The sequence below is a fragment of the Hemitrygon akajei genome, chromosome 9 (assembly GCF_048418815.1).
Source record: "Hemitrygon akajei chromosome 9, sHemAka1.3, whole genome shotgun sequence".
In the NCBI taxonomy this organism is placed as follows: domain Eukaryota; kingdom Metazoa; phylum Chordata; class Chondrichthyes; order Myliobatiformes; family Dasyatidae; genus Hemitrygon; species Hemitrygon akajei.
The window spans coordinates 19,402,101-19,423,387 of NC_133132.1; the positions used below are offsets into that span (position 1 = coordinate 19,402,101).

Genomic DNA, 21,287 nt, shown 5'->3' on the forward strand with positions numbered 1-21,287 from the left:
TAACATACCCTGTTATCTCTCGTCATAACCCAAACATTGCTGCTACAGAGAAACCATTACCTCAGCAATGAAACATTACAGAGAGGCCATTACATTAGCAGTGAAACCTTACAGCATGTTACACTCATTGTATCATCTGCAAACTTGGCCACACACAAAGCCATCAATTCCGTCATCCAAACATTAACATATAATGTGAAATGAAGCAGTGTTCACACCGACCCCTGAAGAACTTTAGCCGCCAACCAGAAAAGGCCCCCTTTTATTCCCACTCTTTGCCTCCTGCCAGCTAGCCAATCTTCTATCCTCCCTAGTATCGTTCCTGTAATGGTTTTGGCTCTTCTCTTGTTATAAACATGAGAAATTCTGCAGATGCTGGAAATCCAAAGCAACACACACAAAATGCTGGAGGAACTCAGCAGGTCAGGCAGCATCTGTGGAAATAAATAAACAGTCAATATTTTGGGCCAAGACCCTTCTTCAGTACTGGAAAGGAATTGAATTGAATTGACTTTATTTCTTAAATTCTTCATATATATGAGGAGTAAAAATCTTCACATTATGTCTCTGCCTAAATGTGCAATTTATAGTAATTTATAATAAGTAGTATGTACAACAGGAGAGTCAATATTACATAGAAATACAATTGTATCAGCATGAATTAGTCAGTTTGATGGCCCAGTGGAAGAAGCTTTCTGGAATTCTGTTGGTCCTGACTTTTATGCTGTGGTACTGTTTCCCGGTTGGTAGCAGCTGGAACAGTTTGTGGTTGGGGTGGTTCAGGACCCAATGATCCTTTGTGTCCTTCTTTACACAACTGCCTTTGTAAACGTCCTGAATAGTGGAAAGTTCACATCTCCAGATGTGCTGGGCTGTCCGTACTACTCTCTGCAGAGTCCTGCGATTGAGGGAAGTACAGTTCCCTTTCCAGGCAGGGATGCAGCCAGTCAGGATGCTCTTAATTGTGCCCCTGTAGAGAGCTCTTAGGATTTGGGGGCCCATACCAAACTTCTTCAACTGCCTGAGGTGAAAGAGTGCCTTTTTCATCACATAACCGGTATGTACAGACCATGTGAGATCCTCGGTGATGTGTATACCGAGGCACTTAAAACTGTTCACCATCTCAACCCCAGATCCACTGATGCCAATAGGGGCTAGCCTTTCTTCATTCCTCCTGGAGTCCACAACCAGCTCTTTTGTTTTTGCGGCATTGAGGGAGAGGTTGTTACCTTGACACCACTGTGTCAGGGTGATGACTTCTCTGTAGGCTGCCTCGTTATTATTTAAAATTAGGCCAATCAGTGTAGCGTTGTCAGCAAATTTAATAAGCAGATTGGAGCTGTGGGTGTTGACACAGTCATGGGTTTACAGAGAGTAAGGAAGGGGGCTTAGGACACAGCCCTGAGGGGCACCTGTGTTGAGGGTCAGAGGGGCAGAAGTGAGGGAGCCCACTCTTTTCACCTGCCAGTGATCGGACAGGGAGTCCAGGTATCAGCTACGCAAGGCAGGGTAAAGGCTGAGCTCTCTGAGCTTCTTGTCAAGCCTGGAGGGAACTATGGTGTTGAATGCTGAACTGTAGACTAAGAACAGCATTCTCACATAAGCATCCTTCTTCTCCAGGTGTGTTAGGAGATGTGTAGAGCTGTGGCTGTTGCGTTATCTGTCGATCGGCAAGTTGTAGGGGGTCCAGTGTGGGTGGTAACAAGCTGCAGATGTAATCCTTGACCAGCCTCTCAAAGCGCTTGCTTATCATTGAGATGAGAGTGACAGGACACCAGTTGTTCAGGCATGTTACCTTGGTCTTTTTAGCAACAGGGACAATGGTGGATGATTTGAAGCAGGAGGGTACTCTACACTGGGAGAGGGAGAGATTAAAAATGTCAGTAAACACACCTGCCGGTTGTGCCGTGCACATCCTGAGTACCTGCCCTGAGATGCCGTCCAGTCCCGCAGAAGTAGGAAGATGCCAGAATAAAAAGGTGAGGAGGGGAGGGAGAATAGCTAGAATGTGATAGGTGGATTGAAGGGGAGAGGGTGGAGAGGAAAGAATCTGATAGGAGAGAAGGAAGGAGGAATGGACCCAGAGGAAGGTGATAGGTAAGTGAGAAGAGGTAAGAGGCTAGAGTGGGGAACAGAAAAAGAGGGAGGGGGATGGATTTTCTTTTCACCAGAAGGAGAAATCATGCCGTCTGGTTGGAGGGCTGTTCAGACAGAATGTAATGTGTTGCTTCTCCACCCTGAGAGTGGCCTCATTGAGGCACAAGAGGAAGCCATGGACCAGCATGTCAGAATGCGAATGGGAATCAGAATTAAATTTTTTTGTCACCGGGAAGTTCTGCTTTTGACGGAGGAGCAGAGGTGCTCGATGAAATGGTCCCCCAATTTACGATGGGTCTTACCATCTCACCAATGTAGAAGAGCACCAGACACAACAGATGAGCCCTGCAGATTCGCAGGTCAAGTGTTGCCTCACCTGGAAGGACTTTTCAGTGCCCTGAGAGGAGGTGAACAGGCAGCTGTAGCACCTTGGCCACTGGCAGGGATAAGTGCTCGGAGGGAAAATGGATAAGAGAATCACAAAGGAAGCGATGCCTGTGGAAAGCGGGATGGGGGAAGGTAAAGATACGGAGTGGTAGGATCCCTTTGGAGAATGCGGAATTTGTAGAGAATGATGTGAAGGCTTACGGCTGGTAGGTAAGGACAAGAGAAACTATCACTTTTAGATGGCGGGAAGATGGAGGATCATGAATAAGGGAATAGTGTTTTTTACAGGAGGGAGGGTGGGAAGAGGTATAGTCAAGATAACTGGGAATCAGTAGATTTATAAAAGATCTCAGTTGAAGTTGGTCTCAGGAGATAGAGATGGAGAGATCAAGGAAGGGGAGGGAGGGTTCAGAAACGGGCAGGGTGGAAATTGGAGGCAGAGTTGATGAAACTGATGAACTCATCACCAATGCAGTCATCAATGTAGTGGAGGAAAGAAGTGGGAAGTATTACCTGGGAAAGGTTGGAACATGGACTCTTCCACATAGCCAATGAAAAGGCAGGCATAGTGGGGCCCATTTGGTTGCCCATGGCTTCCGTTTGAGTCTGCAGTAAGTGGAAGGAACCGAAGCTGATGTTGAGGACCAGTTCTGCCAGACAAAGGAGGGTGGTGGTGGAGGGGAAGTCGCTGGTTCTTTTGTTGAGAAGAAGCTAAGAGCTTCAAGGCCTTCCTAATGGGAGATAGAAGTATATAGGGACTTTGCTTCCATGGTGAAAATGAGGCGGTCAGGGCCAGGGAATTGAAAGCTAGTGAGGAGACTGAGAGCCTGACAAGTGTCATGGATGTAGGTGGGAAGGGACTGAACCAATGGGGATAGAATGAAGTCGAGGTATGAGGACATATTTTCTTCTATTGATAAAGAAGTGGAGTTTTTTTTATTGCTTATCTTGTTAACCAGCCACATATGCGGCAACTTGTCAAAGACCTTCTGAAAATACAAGAAAACAATATTCACTGGATCTCCTTAGTCTGTCTTACCTTTATTTCCTCAAAGAATTCCAACAGATCTGTCAGACAAGTAAACCATGCTGACTTCGGCCCATTGTATCACGTTCTGAAAGAGGTAGTGGAAGAGATTGTGAAGGCATTGTTAATGATCTTGCAAGAATCACTAGATCTGGAATGGTTCCAGAGGACTAGAAAATTGTAAATGTCACTCCACTCTTTAAGAAGAGAAGAAGGGAGAGGAAAGGAAATTACAGGCTAGTTATCCTGGCCTCAGTGGTTAGAAAGATGTTAGAGTCCATTATTAAGGATGAGGTTTTGGGGTACGGAGGCAGAGACTGTTGCAAGAAACAAAGTTGTGATGGTAGGTGATTTTATCTTTTCACATTCATAGTTTGACTGTTTTATACCATTTTCACCATTTCCATGAAACTTCCATTAATTGAGACAATTGCTTAATTGGGTCAAAACATACTGGTCCTGGTGTGTCCCAATTAATTGGAATCCACTGTATTTGGATAGAGAGGGACTGATTAGGGATAGTCAATGTAGCTTTGTGCATGGTAGATCTAGTCTAATCAATGTTGTAGAGCTTTTCAAGGAGGTCAACAGGGAAGTTGCTGCGGATGTTGTCTACATGGACTTTAGCAAGGCTTCATAGTGAACAACAAGGAAGGTTATCATTGCTTGCAGAGGGAACTGGATCAGCTGGAAAATAGGCTGAAAAATGGCAGATGGAATTTAATGCAGACAAGTGTGAGGTGTTGCAGTCTTGGAGGACAATCAAGGATAGGACTTGAATGCTGAGCAGTAGAGCACAGAGGAATGCAGTAGATAGAGGTATCTGGGAACACAGATCCATAATTCATTGAAAGTGGTGTCACAGGTAGATAGGGTTATAAAGAGAGGTTTTGGCATATTGGCCTTCCTGAATAAAAAGGAATGAGTACAGGAGTTGGGATGTTATGTTGAAGTTGTATAAGACATTGATGAGGTCTAAGTTAAGTTAGAGTATTGTGTGCAGTTCTAGTCACCTATAGTACCCACAGAAAAGATATCAATAAGATTGAAAGAGTGCAGGAAAAATTTACAGGGATGTTTGTGAGACTTGATTTATAGGGAAAGGTTGAATGTATTTGGACTTTATTCCCTGGCATGTACAAGATTGAGGGGAGATTTGATAGAGGTGTACAAACTTCTGAGGGGTATAGATAGTGTAAAGGCAAGCAGGCTTTTTCCATTGAGGTTGGGTGAGACTAGAATGAGAGGTCATGGTTTAAGGACTAAAGGTGAAATGTTTAAGGTGAACATAAGGAGGAAAGCCTTCACTCACAGGTTGGTGAGAATATGGAATGCATTGCCAGCAGAAGTGGTGGATGGGGGTTTGATTTCAACGTTTAATGGGAGAGTTCTAGAAGGCAGGTTGGTAGGACTGTGCGAATGAACGGACTGTTGGGCCTGAAGGGCCAGTCTCTGAGCTGTCGCGTTCTCTGACTGTGATTGCTATCAGGCTCTGGGTTATGGTTTTCCTGTTCACAGCCTGCGTCTTGTATCCTTGACAGAGAAGTTAATGACCCCAGAGATGTTTGCTGAGATTTTGTGTGACGACCTGGATTTGAACCCTTTGACCTTTGTCCCTGCCATTGCTTCAGCGATTCGCCAGCAGATTGATTCCTACCCGATGGACACCATACTGGAGGATCAGTCGGATCAGAGGGTCATCATCAAGGTGAGTCCAAAACCATCTTCTCATCTTGTCAGCTGACTGCTCCATGCTGCACAGCTTGAAGCACCACATCACGTTTCATGGCTCCTTTGAAATTGATGCCTCATTGATGCAGCAAGTGGAAGTTGCCAGGATGTGGTGTATCGTGGTTGTATCTATACTGTTGGAATGACTGGCTCTGGAATGGCCTGAGGTGTTGGAGCTTGCAGTCAGCTCAGAGTGACTAGACCCTCTCCAAGCTGGGTGCCTTTGAATGTTGCAGCTCCAACGCTGTGCCTTCCTCCGAGAGAGTCCTGGAAACATCACTAAACCCCTCATTGAGAAGTTTACTTCGGTGCGGCCTGAAGGCCTGCCTCTGATTTTTTTTGGAAGCCCAGCTCTGTCACTGTGTTGTGATGGAGTTGAATCATAGAGTCATACAGCACTGAAACAGTCCCTTTGGCCTAACACGTCCATGTCGATCACAGTGCCTTCCTCAGCTAGTCCCACCTGCCTGCATTTGACTCAGATCCCTCTAACCTTATATTCTAAATTGGAAACTCTTCGTGAGAAGAACCCAGGGGAAAAATGATTCCACAAAAATGTAGTGTGCACTGGGCTGGAACAAGATCTCATCTTCTGATTCCGTGCTTCAGTAGTTGAATGTAAGGCCTTGGCTTCCTTGGTGCAATCTTAAACTGTACTGACAGTGTGGGGTCCGTGGTTGATCAACAGGTTCAGAATCAGGTCACCGGCATACATCATGAAATTTGTTGTTTTGCGGCAGCAGTATATTACAATACACAATAATAAAAACCTATAAATTACAGTAAGAAATATATATAATTAAGTTGTGTAAAAAGAGAATAAAAATAGAAAGAAACAATAGTGAGATAATATACATGGGTTCATTGTCCATTCAGAGGAAAAAGCTGTTCTAAAGTATGTGTTTTCAGGCTCCATATCTCCTTGATGGTAGCATTGAGAAGTGGGTGCTGAGGGATGTTGCCTTTCAAAGATCTCCTCAATGCTGAGGAGGCTAATGGCCATGATGGAGCTGGCTGAGTTTGCAACCTTCTGTAGCATTTTCCAATCCTGTGTGCACTGGCCCCTCCATACCATATGGTGATGTACATCTGTAAAAAAAATTTGCAAGAGTGTTTGGTGACATAACACGTGTCCTCAATCTCCTAATGAAATATAGCTGGTGTCATGTCTTCCGTGTAAGTGCATAAAAATGCTGGGCCCAGGATAGATCTTCAGAGATGCCCAGGAACTTGAATTGTTCACCTTTTCCACTGCTGATTCCTCAGTCGGAGTTGCTGTGTGTTCCCTCATCTTCCCCTTCCTGGTCCACAATCAGTTCTTTGGTTTTACTGACATTCAGTGCAAGGTATGGTCGCAGCTTGGCAGTCTTAGTCAGAAAAGGCACTTGAGGGGTAGTAACAACCACACACACAAAATGCTGGTGGAACACAGCAGGCCAGGCAGCATCTAAAACTGACGAAGGGTCTCGGCCCGGAACGTCGACAGCGCTTCTCCCTGTAGATGCTGCCTGGCCTGCTGTGTTCCACCAGCATTTTGTGTGTGTTGTTGTTTGAATTTCCAGCATCTGCAGATTTCCTCGTGTTTGCACTTAAGGAGTAGTAATTGTTCTCAAGTATCTGTCCGAGTCGGGTCATCATTCGGTAATTAATGACCTGAAAGAGACCCTGTGGTTCAACTTGTCCAGGCCAAACAAGGTGCCTTGCTGACTTGCCTCTGTTTGGCCCACACCCTCTAAACCATCCCTATCCATGTGCCCATCCAAATGTCTTTTAAAAATTATGTTTGTACCCACTTCCACCTCTTCCTCTGGCAGCTCATTCCATATATCCGTCATCCTCTCTCTGAAAGCCTTCTTCCTCGGTTCCTTTTTAAAGCTTTCCTCCTCTCAGCTTAAATACACCTCTTTGGACTTTGGAGTTTAATCCAGCGAAGTGTGAGGTTTTGCATTTTTTGAGATTAAATGTAAAATGGTAGGACCCTTAATAGTGTTGATATACAGAGAGGGATCCATGTCCATAGTTCCCTGAAAGTGGCTGCACGGGTTGATAGGGTGCTCAAGAAGGCATCGACTGACGAAGGCATGTTTTATAAAACTCTGGCTAGGCCGCATCTGAAATACTGCATTCAGTTCTGGTTGCCCCGTTACGGGAATGCTGTGGAGAGTATGGAGAGATGCAGAAGAGGTTTATCCGGATGCTGCCTGGATTAGAAGGCATGTTCTATTAAAAAAAGGTTGGGCAGATTTGGCTTCTTTGGAGTGGTGGAGGCTGAGAAGAAGCCACAAGTATATAAGATTATTAGAGGCATAGAAAAAGTAGACAGCTGGTATCTCCCTCCTCGAATTGAAATGTCAACAACTAGAAAGCAGGCACTTCAGGGAAGTTCTCATGGGAAGTTCAAAGGAGAGGATATTTTTGACCTAGGAGTGGTGAGTGCCTGGAATGCACCAGGGTTGGTAGTGGAGGCAGATACAATAGAGGTGTTTAAGAGAATAGGCACATGAATGTGCAGAGAATGGAGGGACATTGTGTAGGCAGAAGGGATTATTTAACTGTATAATTATGAGTTTAAGTAGCTTGCCACAACATCATGGCCGAAGGGCCTGTTCCTGTGCTGTAGTATTCTATGCTCTTCCCTGGGTAATAAACTAACCGTTCACCTTTTTATGCCCTTCATAGGTTTATAAACCTTTAATGTGGTTGCTCATCAACCTTCTTTGCTCCAGGGGAAACAGTGCCATCCTGTCTGGTCTCTCCTTATAACTCGAGCCCCCAAATGCAGCACCTTCTCTAGCTTTAATCGCATCCTTCCTATACTGTAGGAACATAGGTAGTTGTTGAGTCGGAACCCAGATGGGTTATGCTAAGTACAGTAGTGGAATTGGTGGTCGCCACATGAAGCCTGTGGTCTGGTAATCACAAGGAAGGGAGGCACATTGAGCATGTGGGATGAGGCTTCCTGAAGCACTGGGCTGATTGGATCTGGGCAATAACTGAAGCATTGCTTTGTGCAGCTGAACATCCACGTGGGAAACATCTCTCTGGTGGATCAGTTTGAGTGGGACATGTCAGAGAGGGAGAATTCACCCGAGAAGTTTGCTCTGAAGCTGTGCTCCGAGTTGGGTCTGGGAGGAGAATTTGTCACCACCATCGCTTACAGCATCAGAGGCCAGCTGAGCTGGCATCAGCGCACCTACGCCTTCAGGTATGGCTGCTCTCTGCTGACAACGGTTGGCACATGTTGACGTGTTCTTGCATGTGTCTGTTGACTCCTAAGTTTCCCAGTTCCTCTGCTCTTCTCAGCTTCACATTCTTTCCAGTTGCCTCCAAAGTAAGTGGCCTAAACAGTTCACTACATTGAGATTCAGATGCCGTCATTTTACCTGTTCGATTAGTGCCACCTTGAGACCTTCTCTTTTTAGCTGCACTGCTTTCTGTAGCACTCTGCAAACATGGGTCATCTCTTTCAGTGGTGACGACCCACAGGCTAGGCTCCCTTGTCATATTCTGCTGACGACGGCTCTCCCCGCATTGCCAGATTGATTTCCTGTCAGAATTAGAGCCCCTTGTGTGGGTTAATTCTCCCCTCCTCCTCAGGTCAGCAGCTCTGGTGACTGGAGGTGTGTCTGCTCTCCGAGTGCTGCTGGAAAGCTGAGAAGGCTCAGGCCAGGTGTGCCCTGTTTTCTGAGGACAGTGGATCTTATCTGTACATCTTGTAGTATGACACAAGGCAATCAACTACTGCTGGAACCAAGATTTTAATCCCTGATTCAATTTCTCTCTGTTTCCCTGAGAAAGGTAATGAGCTGGCTGACAGAGTGTGTGCAGCCTTGGCTGAGCTTGGGCAGACCAGGTCGGGAGGGTGAGAGGGGAGTCACAGTACACTACATCTGCTGGAATCTGGAGCACAAGAACTCCGAGGGCAGAGGAACAGTTGCTGTTTCAGTTTGGGGCTCTACTCGCAGTCCTGAGGCAGAGGGAGATGGTTGGCTTATAGAGGTGAGGCAGGAACTGATAGAGGTACCAGCTGATGATCATTTGAAGCCCAGATGGGAGTGAGGCAGAGACTACTGGATGATACGCATCAAAAGGCATCGAAATCAGGGAGGTGTATGCTAATGTTCTAGGGCATGTTGATATCAAGAAGGAAAAGACAGTAGATGTCTACGTGGCTTTTAAGTAAAGCGTTTGACAAGGTTTCACATTGTAGGCTCAAACATGGAGATATGGGCATTTGGTTTCAGAATTGGCTTGCTCAGAGAAGGTAGAAGAATGTGGTCAATGGGACTCATTCTGGCTGGACGTCCATGACCTGGGGTGCTTTGCAGTGATCCATACTGGGGTCTCTGATGTTTGTAATGTTTATAAGTGATTTGGTTAAAAATAGTGGATGGGTGGCTTAGTAATTTTGCGGTTGATAAAAAGATTGTGACATTGTGGATAGTTTGGAGGATTGCCAAAGTATACAGATCAGTTGCAGATATTGTTGAGAAATGGAGATACAGTTTAAACTGACCAAGTTGAAGTGTTGCACTTTGGGAGATCAAATGTAAAGGGATAGTGTGCTATTATATCAGGATGCTTAACAGTATTAATGTATGGAGGGATCTTGGGGTCCAACTGGCTGCACAGCTTGATAGGGAGGTAAAAAAGGCATAAGGCACACTTGCTTCTATTAGTCAAAGCACTGAGTTCAAGAATTAGGAAGTTATACAGCAGCTTTTTCAAGACCTTGTTGGGCTGCATCTGGGGTATTGCTTTCGTTTCTGGTCACCTTAACCCATGACCGCTGGTTGTAGCCCCACCCAACCTCAGTGGAAAAAGCCTACTTGCATTTACCTGATCTATAACCCTCATAATTTGGCATAACTCTATTAAATTTCCTCTTTGATGTTGCAAGGAATAAACTCAATTTTTCCATATAACTAAGGTCCTCCAGACCCAGCAATATGCTTGTAAATTTTCTCTGTACTCTTTCATCCATATTTACATTTTTCTTGTAGGTAGGTGATCAAAACTGCACAGAATACTCCAAATTAGGCCTCACCAATACCACTTTAACATAACATCCCATCTCTTGTATTCAATACTTTGATTTACGAAGGCCAGTGTGCCAAAAGGTCTTTACAACCCCATCAACATGCGTCGCCACTTTAAATGAATTATTGACTTATATTCCCAGATCACTTTGTTCTACCACACTCCGTCGTGCCCTACCATTTCACCATGCAAGACCAACCCTGGTAGGTCCCACCGGAGTGCAACACCTCATCTTTGCCTGCATTAAAATCCACCTGCCATTTTTCAGCCAGTCCAAATCCCACTGCAAGCCACTTCCTCACTGTCCACTACCCCCCCCCCCCCCCCCCCCCAGTCTTGGTGTCGTCCACAAATTTGCTGATCCGGTTATCCGCGTTATCATCGAGATCGTTGGAAACATTGCCTATCCTCCGAGACTTCACCTGTTGCTGAAGATGATTTTGATATCTCTGCTCCGGCTCCAGGGGTTTCTGCACATCTCCCTGTGGGTCCGAGAGGAACACCTTGTCAGGCCCTGGGGCTCTATCCCTTCTGATTTGCCTCAGGACCGTAATCTGTACAGCGCCCATGAAGTTGATGCCGCTTTGCCTCACGTAGACCATAAGACCAAAAGATATAGGAGCTGAATTAGGCCATTTCACCATGGCTGATCCAGTTTTCCTCTCGGCCCCAAACACCTGCCTTTTCCCCTTATCCCTCTATGCCCTGACCAATCAAGAATCTATTAACCTTTACCTTAAATATACATAAAGACTTGGGCTCTAAAGCTGCCTGTGGCAAAGAATTCCACAGATTCACCACTCACTGGCTAAAGAAATTCCTCTTCATCTCCATTCTAAAAGGCTGCCCCTCTGTTCTAAGGCTGTATCCTCTGGTCTCAGACTCTCCCACCATGGGAATTCCAGCAGATTTGTCAGGCAGGATTTTCCTTTGAGGAAACCATGCTGACTACAGCCTGTTTAGCCATGTGCCTCCAAGTACCCTGGGATCTACTCCTTAATAATGGACTTCAACATCTTACCAATCACTGAAGTCAGACTAACTGGCCAGGAGTTTTCTTTCTTCTGCCTCTCTCCCTTCTTGAAGAGTGGAGTGACATTTGTAGTTTTCCAGCCTTCCAGAACCAGTCCAGAATCAAGTGATACTTGAAAGATCACTACTAATGCTTCCACAATCTCTTCAGCCACCTCTTTCGGAACTCTGTACTGTACACCATCAAGTCAGGGTGTCTTATCTATCTTCAGACCTTTCAGTAACTTCACACACTTCATGACCCCTGACACCTATACTCCTAGTGTCTTCCACAGTGAAGACTGGTGCAAAATACCTATTCAGTCCGTCTGTCATTCCCCATTACTACCTCTCCAGCGTTGTTTTCCAGCAGTCCGATATCCACTCTCACCTCTCTCTTAAACTCTATGTATCTGAAGAAACTTTTAGTTTCCTCCTTAATATTACCGCCTAGCTTACTTTCATATTCCATCTTTATCTTGTTACTTTTTTAGTTGCCTTCTGTTAGTTTTTAAAAGTTTCCCAATCTTCCTCCCACTAATTTTTGCTCCCTCTTTGCCTTTTATGTTGGCTTTGACTTCTCTTGTTAGCCATGGTTGTGTCATCTTTCCTTTAGAATCCTTCTTCCTCTTTGGGATGTACATATCCTGTGCCTTCTGAATTGCTTCCAGAAATTCCAGCCATTGCTGCTCTGCCATTATCCCTGTCAGTATTGTTTTCCAATCAATTCTGGTCAACTCCTCTCTCCAGCCTCAGTAGTTCCCTTTACTCCACTGTAACACTGATACATCTGACTTTAGCCTCTCCTCAGATTTCAGTGTGAATTCAATCATATTACGATCACTTTCCCCTCAGGGTTCTTTTACCTTAAGCTTCTGCTCAATTCTAGTTCATTGTACAACACCCATTCCTGAATAACTGATCCCCTAGTGGGCTCATCCACGAGTAGCTCTAAAAAGCCATCTCGTAGGCACTCTAGAAATGCTCCCTCCTGGAATCCAGCACCAACCCAATTTTCCACATATGAAGTCTCCCATGACTAGATAGAAAATGCTTGCCAAAAGTGCATGTTTGGGGAGGGTGGTCTGTATTCAACTCCCATCAAGGTCTCTTTACACTTGCTCTATCCACAATGATACAATGCCTTCCAACCCTTTGTCACCTCTTTCTAATGATTTGATTTCATGTTTTACCAATGTAGCAACGTTGCCCCTTTGCCTTCCTGCCAGTCTTTTCAATACAGTGTGCATCCTTGGACATTCTCCCTGCTATAATCTTCTTTCAGCCATGATTCAGTAATGCCTACAACATCATACCTGCCAATCTGCAACTGTACTGCAAGTTTGTGTATCATATTCTGTATACAGCGCGCATACAAATATATCACCTTCTGTCCTGTATTCACCGTTTTCTATATTGTCCGCCTTTCACATTGCCTCATCCGTTGACTGCAGTTTTGCTTTATCAGCAGCCTCTCCTCACTGCCCCTGTCTTCCAGCTACCTCATCTTCAGCAATATCATCCGTCTTTCCTTCTTGAATTTAAATATAGACAGCTCAGGACACCGGTCACACCGGGTTCAACCTTTTATTCACTGTGCTGAAACTTTGTGTCCATCTCGTAAGTCAATACAGATACAAAAAATATTATTTAAGATTTCCCCCATCTAATCCACAGATGGATTACCATTCTGGTCTTCCAGAGGATTCATTTTGTCCCTTGTGATCTTTTGCTCTTTAAATATCTGTAGTATCTCTTCAAATGCTCCTTCACCTTCTCAGCTAGGGCAACTTCATGCCTTCTTTTAGCCCTCCTCATTTCTTTCTTGTGTGTTCTCTTGCATTTTTTATACTCCATAAGCACCTCATTTCTTTCTACCTGCTATGCACCTTTTTTCTCTTAACCAGGGCTTCAATATCTCTTGAAAATCATGGTTACCTACACGTTATCTTTACCTTTTATTCTGACAGGCACATACAAGCTTTGTACTTTCAAAATTTCTCTTTTGAAGGCCTCCCACTTAGCGAGTGCACCTCTGCCTGTCACAGTCCACATTTACTAGATAATTCCCGATATCATCAAAATTGGTCTTTCTCCAATTTAGAATCTTAACTAGCGGAGCGGGCCTATCTTTTTGCTTTGAAACTGACGGCACTGTGATCACTGGATGCAAAATGTTCCCCTACACAAACCTCTGTCACCTGCCTATGGCTTTGTGGTTGCCTGTAAGCAGACAAATTTCAAGGTATATAATTTATACATTGTTCGATAATAAATAAGCTTTGAATCTTTGAAGCCTATCCTGTCTCATTACCTAAATGAGATCAAGTACTGTACATTCTCTGATTGGGACTTCTACATACTGATTAAGGAAATTTTCCTTAACACATTTGACAAACTCTATTTCATCTGGTCAGTTTAGAGTATGGGAGTCCCAGTCAATAGGTGAAAAGTCAAAATCACCTTCTATAACAACCTTATGTTCGTTACAACAATCTGCGATCTCTCCATAAATTTGTTTCTCTAAATCCCTCAGGTCTGTAGAATAGCCCTGTTAACACAGTCCTACCTTCCATAGTTCTCTGTTCCACCCATTATATCTCACCAGACGAGTTCTCCAGTCTGTCCTGACAGATCGCTACCATGACATTTTCCCTGACTAGTAACACCTCCATTAGTCTCTCCGCTCTGTCACATCTGAAATAACGGAACCCCGGAATACTGAGCTGCCAGTCCTGCCCCTCCTGCAACCAAGTCTCACTAATGGCTACAATATCATAATTCCAGGTGTTGATCCACACCCAGAGCTCATCCGCTTTTCCTACGATACTTCCTGCATTGAAATACACGCAGCTGAGCACACGAGTCGCACCATGCTCAACCTCTTGATCTCCGACTTTGAGGCTTTACAAACGTTTCTCTCCATAACCTCTCCACTAATGGTTCTGGCATTCTCGTTCCCATCTCCCCTCGTTTAAATCCCGCCGTGCAGCATTCCCACTATGATATATCCACTTCCAGTACGGGTGCAAACTGTCTCTTCTGTACAGGTCTCACCTTCCCTGGAAGCTTGCTCTCCCTGCTACACCTACTCCTTAGCCATGGTTAAACTGTACAATCTTCTTATTTCTGGCCTCACTAGCACGTGGCAAGGGTCACAACCCTGGGAATGCTGTCCTTTAACTTAGCACCTAACTCCCTTTGCAGAACCTCATCATTCTTCTTACCCACATCTTTGCTTCCTACGTGGACCATGACCTCTGTCTGTTCACCTTCCCACTCGATCCAAGATCTCCCAGACCCCGACACCCAAGAGGTAACGTACCATCTGGGAATCTTGTTTTTGCCATTAGAACCTCCTTTTTGTTCCCCTACTAATGAATCCACTTTCACCAAAGCTCATATCTTCTCCCCATTCCCTTTCGAGTCACAGAGCCACTCAGTGGCAGAGTCCTGGCTGCTGTGACATTCCTCTGCTAACCGCACCCCCCTCCCCCAAACAGTATCCAAAGTGACACCTGTTGTTGAGGCCACGGGGTGCTCAGCAATGGCTCTTTAACCCCTTTCCCCTTCCTGACTGTTACCCAGTTTCCTGTGCTCTGCACCTTGGGGGTAACTACCTCTCTCTATGTCCTATCTATCTCACCCTCAGTCTCCTGAATAAGCCAGAGTTCATCCAGTTCCAGCTCCAACTCTGTAACGCAGATTGTTAGAACCTGCAGCTGGATGCACTTCTCGCAGGTGTAGTTGTCAGGAATACTGGTCTCCTTGCCTTCCCACATCCCTAAGTTAGGTATTAAGTTAACATACAGGATCTCCAAGGTGATGATTTCAGGATTGCTTCCCGTGCTGGTCAGACAAGAAATAGGAAGATAGTGCAGTTTAACACAAAGGAGGGCCTCAGATTTTTGAATCATTGGGCTCTCTTCCGGAGATGGTAGGACCAATTCATTCTGGAGGCCTAATCAGTGGTAGAAGCAGAGCACTTTGAAGATGTTACTCGCAGGTCGGCAAAGCTTATACAAAAAAGGGGAGCTTCACAGGCTTTCAGACATTCCGGAGGCCCAATCAGCAGCGGGAGCAGAGCACTACTTAGTAAATAAAAGTACAGAAGGGACAAGTAGGGTGACTATTGTCAGGAGCAGGTCAGCGATGAGAGTAGGAGTGTCAGGCTTCGACGAGAAAAGGCTGAGGCCAAAGACACAGGTTAGAGGATTTGGTCTTGGTTGTCCATAGGACAGTGCAGGCAGGATGGCAGACATGACAGTGGAATGCTCCTCCTGTAGGATGTGGGAATTCATGGAACCTGATTGTCTCCCTGATGACTACACCTGCAGGAAGTGCAGCCAACCTCAGCTCATGCAATTAAGGAGCTGGAGTTGGGTGAACTTGGGATAATCCAGGAGGCAGAGCAATTGATAAATACGAATTTCGAGCAGGTGGTTACACCCAGAGGGGTAAAGAGAGAAGGAAGTCAGTGCAGGGTCCCCCTGTGGCCATTCCTTTCGCAACTGGTGTACCCCTTTGGATACTGCTGAGGGGGTGACCTTTCTCCGCAAGGCAGCAGCAGCCAGGCCATTAGCACTGTGGTCGGCTCTTGAGCCTCAGAAGGATAGGCAGAGCAATTGGTGAACTCAATAGATGGGAAGACAGATAGTGGTCATGGTGAACTCAATAGATGGGAAGACAGATAGAGGTCATGGTGAACTCAATAGATGGGAAGACAGATAGTGGTCATGGTGAACTCAATAGATGGGAAGACAGATAGAGGTCATGGTGAACTCAATAGATGGGAAGACAGATAGTGGTCGTGGTGAACTCAATAGATGGGAAGACAGATAGTGGTCATGGTGAACTCAATAGATGGGAAGACAGATAGAGGTCATGGTGAACTCAATAGATGGGAAGACAGATAGTGGTCATGGTGAACTCAATAGATGGGAAGACAGATAGTGGTCGTGGTGAACTCAATAGATGGGAAGACAGATAGTGGTCATGGTGAACTCAATAGATGGGAAGACAGATAGTGGTCGTGGTGAACTCAATAGATGGGAAGACAGATAGTGGTCGTGGTGAACTCAATAGATGGGAAGACAGATAGTGGTCATGGTGAATTCAATAGATGGGAAGACAGATAGTGGTCATGGTGAACTCAATAGATGGGAAGACAGATAGTGGTCATGGTGAACTCAATAGATGGGAAGACAGATAGTGGTCATGGTGAACTCAATAGATGGGAAGACAGATAGAGGTCATGGTGAACTCAATAGATGGGAAGACAGATAGTGGTCATGGTGAACTCAATAGATGGGAAGACAGATAGTGGTCGTGGTGAACTCAATAGATGGGAAGACAGATAGTGGTCATGGTGAACTCAATAGATGGGAAGACAGATAGTGGTCGTGGTGAACTCAATAGATGGGAAGACAGATAGTGGTCGTGGTGAACTCAATAGATGGGAAGACAGATAGTGGTCATGGTGAATTCAATAGATGGGAAGACAGATAGTGGTCATGGTGAACTCAATAGATGGGAAGACAGATAGTGGTCATGGTGAACTCAATAGATGGGAAGACAGATAGTGGTCATGGTGAACTCAATAGATGGGAAGACAGATAGAGGTCATGGTGAACTCAATAGATGGGAAGACAGATAGTGGTCATGGTGAACTCAATAGATGGGAAGACAGATAGTGGTCGTGGTGAACTCAATAGATGGGAAGACAGATAGTGGTCATGGTGAACTCAATAGATGGGAAGACAGATAGTGGTCGTGGTGAACTCAATAGATGGGAAGACAGATAGTGGTCATGGTGAACTCAATAGATGGGAAGACAGATAGTGGTCATGGTGAATTCAATAGATGGGAAGACAGATAGTGGTCATGGTGAACTCAATAGATGGGAAGACAGATAGTGGTCATGGTGAACTCAATAGATGGGAAGACAGATAGTGGTCATGGTGAACTCAATAGATGGGAAGACAGATAGCGGTCGTGGTGAACTCAATAGATGGGAAGACAGATAGCGGTCATGGTGAACTCAATAGATGGGAAGACAGATAGTGGTCGTGGTGAACTCAATAGATGGGAAGACAGATAGGAGACTCTGCGGCAGCAAAAGAGACACCAGGATAGTAAGCTGGGGTCCAGGATGTCCCTGAGCGGTTGCAGCGTATTCTTCAAGGAGAGGGATCTCCTTCAAGAGGAGGTTGTTGGTACATGGTGGTACCAATGACATAGGCAGGAGAGGGGCAGTAAGCTTAGGGAGTTAGGAAGGAGGCTGAAGAGCAGGGCCTCCAAGGTGGTAATCTCCGGATTACTTCCCGTGCCATGAGTTAGCGAAGGTCGGAACAGGAAGCTGGCGCAGATGAATGAGTGCCTGAGGAGATGGTGACGGGGGCAGGGTTTCAAGTTCTTGGATCATTGGTACCTTTTCTGTGCAAGGGGTGACCTAAACAAGTGGGACGGGTTGCACCTGAACTGGAGGCGACCCAATATCCTGGGAGGAAGGCTTGCTAAGGCTATTAAAAAACTAGATTTGCAGGGGGTGGGAGCCGAAGTGAAGAGGCAGAGGATGGGACGGTTGGAGCACAAGTAGAGACAGCTTGTAGAGAGTTTGTGAGGAAGGAGAGGCAGATGATAGAGCAAAGATGCACTTAGCCAGATGGTTTAATGCAAGGAGTATCATTAAGCAAGGCGGATGAACTTGGAGCATGGAACAATACATGGAATTATGAAGTTGTGGCCATTACAGAGACTTGGAAGTCTCGGGCAGGAATGGTTGCTGAGTGTGCCGGGCTTTAGATGTTTCAAAAAGGACATCACAAAGATTGGGGGGTGGCATTGTTAATTGGGGATAGTATCACCACTGCAGAAAAGGAGGAAGTTGTGGAGGGATTGTCTACTGTGTCATTGTGGCTGGAAGTCAGAAACAGTGAAGGGGGTAATAACTCTACTGGGTGTTTTTTACAGATCCCCCAATAGTAACAGAGACATCAAGGAGCAGATTCTGGAACAGTGCAGTAATAATAGGGATTTTGTGATGGGTGATTTTAACTTTCCTACTGTCACCTATCATCTCCTTAGGGGTGGAATTTGTTGTTAGGTATATTTAGGAAAGTTTCCTAACACAGTATGTAGATAAGCCAACTAGAGGAGAGGCTGCACTTGATCTGGTATTGGGAAATGAACCTGGTCAGGTGTCAGATCTCTCTGTGGGAGAGTTTTTCGGAGGTAGTGATCACAACTTGATCTCCTTTACCTTAGCGCTGGAGAGGGATAGGAGCAGACAATTTGGGAAAACATTGAATTGGGGTAGGGGGAAATGTGATGCTATTAGTCAGGAATTTGGGAACATAAATTGGGAGCAAATGTTCTCAGGGAAATGCATGGCAGAAATTGGCAAATGTTCAGGGAACATTTGCATAGCGTTCTGAATATGTTCCATTGAGGCAGGTTAAGGATGGTCAGGTAAAAGAACTATGGGGTACAAAGTATCTAGGAAATCTAGTTAAGAAGAAAAAAAAGCTTATGAAAGGTTCAAGAAACCACCTAGTGTTAGAGCTCTAGAAAATTACAAGTGTGCCAGTCAGGAGCTCAAGAATGAAATTAGAAGAGCCAGAAGGGGCCATGACAAGGCCTTGATGAGCAGGATTAAGGAAAACCCCAAGGCATTCTACAAGTATGTGAAGAGAAAGAGGATGAGCCATGTGAGAATAGGACCATTCAGGAGCGATAGTGGAACATGTGCATAAAACCAGAGGAGGTAACAGAGGTACTTAAAGAATACTTTGTTTCAGTATTCACCAGTGAAAAGGACCTTGGAAATTGTAGGGATGACTTACAGCAGACTGAAATGCTTGAATGCATAGACATTAAGAAAGAAGATGTGCTGGAGCTTTTGAAAAGTATTAAGTTAGTTAAGTCGCTGGGACCGGACGAGATATACTCCAGGCTACTGTGGGAAGCGAGTGAGGAGATCACTGAGCCTCTGGCAATAATCTTTGTATCATCAATAGGGACAGGGGAAGTACCAGAGGATAGAAAGGTTGCAAATGTTGTTCCCTTGTTCAAAAAAGGGAGTAGAGATAAACCAGGAAATTACAGACCAATGAGTCTTATTTCAGTGGTGGGCAAGTTGATGGAGAAGATCCTGAGAGGCAGGATTTATGAGCATTTGGAGAGACATGATCTGATTAGGGATAAGCAGCATGGCTTTGTCAATCAAGGGCAGGTTGTGCCTTACGAAGCTGAGTGAATTCTTTGAGGATGTAACAAAACACATTGATGAAGTGGATGTAGTGCATATGGATTTCAGTAAGGCACTTGATAAGGTTCCCCATACAAGGTTCATTCAGAAAGTCATGAGGCATGGGATCGAAGGAGACCTTGCTTTGTGGATCTGGAATTGGCTTACCCACAGAAGGCAAAGGGTGTAGTTGTAGATGGTTCGTATTCTGCATGGAGGTCAATGACCAGTAGTGTTCTGCAGGGATCTGTTCTGGGACCCCTTCTCTTCGTCATTTTTATAAATGATCTGGATCAGGAAGTAGAAGGGTGGGTTCATAAGTTCACTGATGACACAAAGGTTGGGGGTGTTGTGGTTGTCAGAGGTTACAGCAGAACATCGATAGGATGCAAAACTGGGCTGAGAAATGGCAGATGGAGTTCAACCCAGGTAAGTGTGAAGTAGTTCATTTCGGTAGGTCAAATTTGAAGACAGAATACAATATTAATGGTAAGATTCTTGGCAGTGTGGAGGATCAACTAGATCTTGGGGTCCGTGTCCATAGCACACTCAAAGCAGCTGTGCAGGTTGACAGTGTTGTTAAGAAGGTGTATGGTGTGTTGGCCTTCATCAACCATGGGACTGAGTTCAAGAGCCATGAGGTAATGCTACAGCTGCATAAGACCTTTGTTAGACCCCACTTGGAGTGCTATGTTCAGTTCTGGTCACCTCACTACAGGATGGATGTGGATACTATAGAGAGAGTGCAGAGGAGATTCACAAGGATGTTGCCTGAATTGGAGAGCATGCCTTATGAGAATAGGTTGAGTGAATTTATCCTTTTCTCCTTGGAGCGACAGAGGATGAGAGGTGACATGAAGATGATGAGAGGCATTGATCGTGTGGATAGTCAGTGGCTTTTCCCCAGGGCTGAAATGGCTAACACGAAGGGGCACATTTTTAAGGTGCTTGAAAGAAGGTACTGAGGAGATGTCAGAGGTAGTTTTTCACACAGAATGGTGGGTGCGTGGAATGCTCTGCCAGCGACGATGGTACAGGCGGTCACAATAGGGTCTTCTAAGAGACTCTTAGAGTAGGTTACATGTCTGCACAACATTGTGGGCTGAAGGGCCTGTAATGTGCTGTAGATTTCAATGTTCTGTACAAGTTAGGTGGTTTGCAACCAAACTTAAGGGGACCAATATCCTTTGGCGAAGATTTGCTTGTGCTGCTCAGGGGGTTTAATCTAGAAATGTAGGTGGTTGTGAACCAGAGTTGCAGGAAAGGAAGTGGAGTGGTTGTGGGAAAAGTAGATGTTAAGGCTACAAAGATGGAAACCAAATGTTATAGTGTAGAAAATAGAGTAATACAGGCCCTTTGGCCTTCGATGTTTTGCTAACCCTTTAACCTACTCAAATCATTTACTATCAAATTATACAAATCTGAAATCAAGATCAATCTTACTCTTCCCTCCCACATAGTCCTCCATCTTTCTTTCATCCATGCGTGTAACTGTCCCTAATATATTGATCTTCACCACCACCCCTGGCAGCGCATTCCACATATCTACTACTCTGTGTAAAAAAAAAACTGCCTCAGATAACCCCTGTATACATCCTCCCAAGACCTTAAAGTTACACCAGTATTAGCCATTTCTGCCCTGAGTCTGTCTGGACCACTTGATCTATGCCTCTTATCATCTCTATCGTCATTTCTCATCCTCCTCCTTTCCGAAGAGGAAAGACTGAGCAAGCTCACAAGATATGC

General features: G+C 45.1%; 1 protein-coding gene and 1 long non-coding RNA gene across 6 annotated transcripts in view; one reads left to right on the forward strand and one right to left on the reverse strand.

Annotated features, from left to right (window-relative positions):
- The window catches only part of smarcb1b (SWI/SNF related BAF chromatin remodeling complex subunit B1b), a 92,556-nt gene that overhangs the window by 58,611 nt on the left and 12,658 nt on the right, over positions 1-21,287 (forward strand). For 2 of the 3 annotated variants that reach the window (XM_073055564.1, XM_073055565.1), the window contains exons 6-7: positions 5,053-5,219; positions 8,257-8,447. In XM_073055564.1, coding sequence (XP_072911665.1) covers positions 5,053-5,219; positions 8,257-8,447 — 358 coding nt within the window. The remainder of the gene's footprint in view (positions 1-5,052; positions 5,220-8,256; positions 8,448-21,287) is intronic. The other variant, XM_073055567.1, reaches the window with a different exon arrangement.
- Positions 269-5,071, reverse strand: LOC140732898 (uncharacterized). Of its 3 annotated transcripts, none has more exons than XR_012100184.1 (2): positions 3,524-5,071; positions 269-434 (listed from the first exon to the last, which is right to left on the reverse strand). It is a non-coding gene; the product is annotated as an uncharacterized lncRNA (long non-coding RNA). The 3 variants fall into 3 exon arrangements; XR_012100183.1 differs by having other exon boundaries at positions 269-1,850; XR_012100182.1 differs by having other exon boundaries at positions 269-1,855.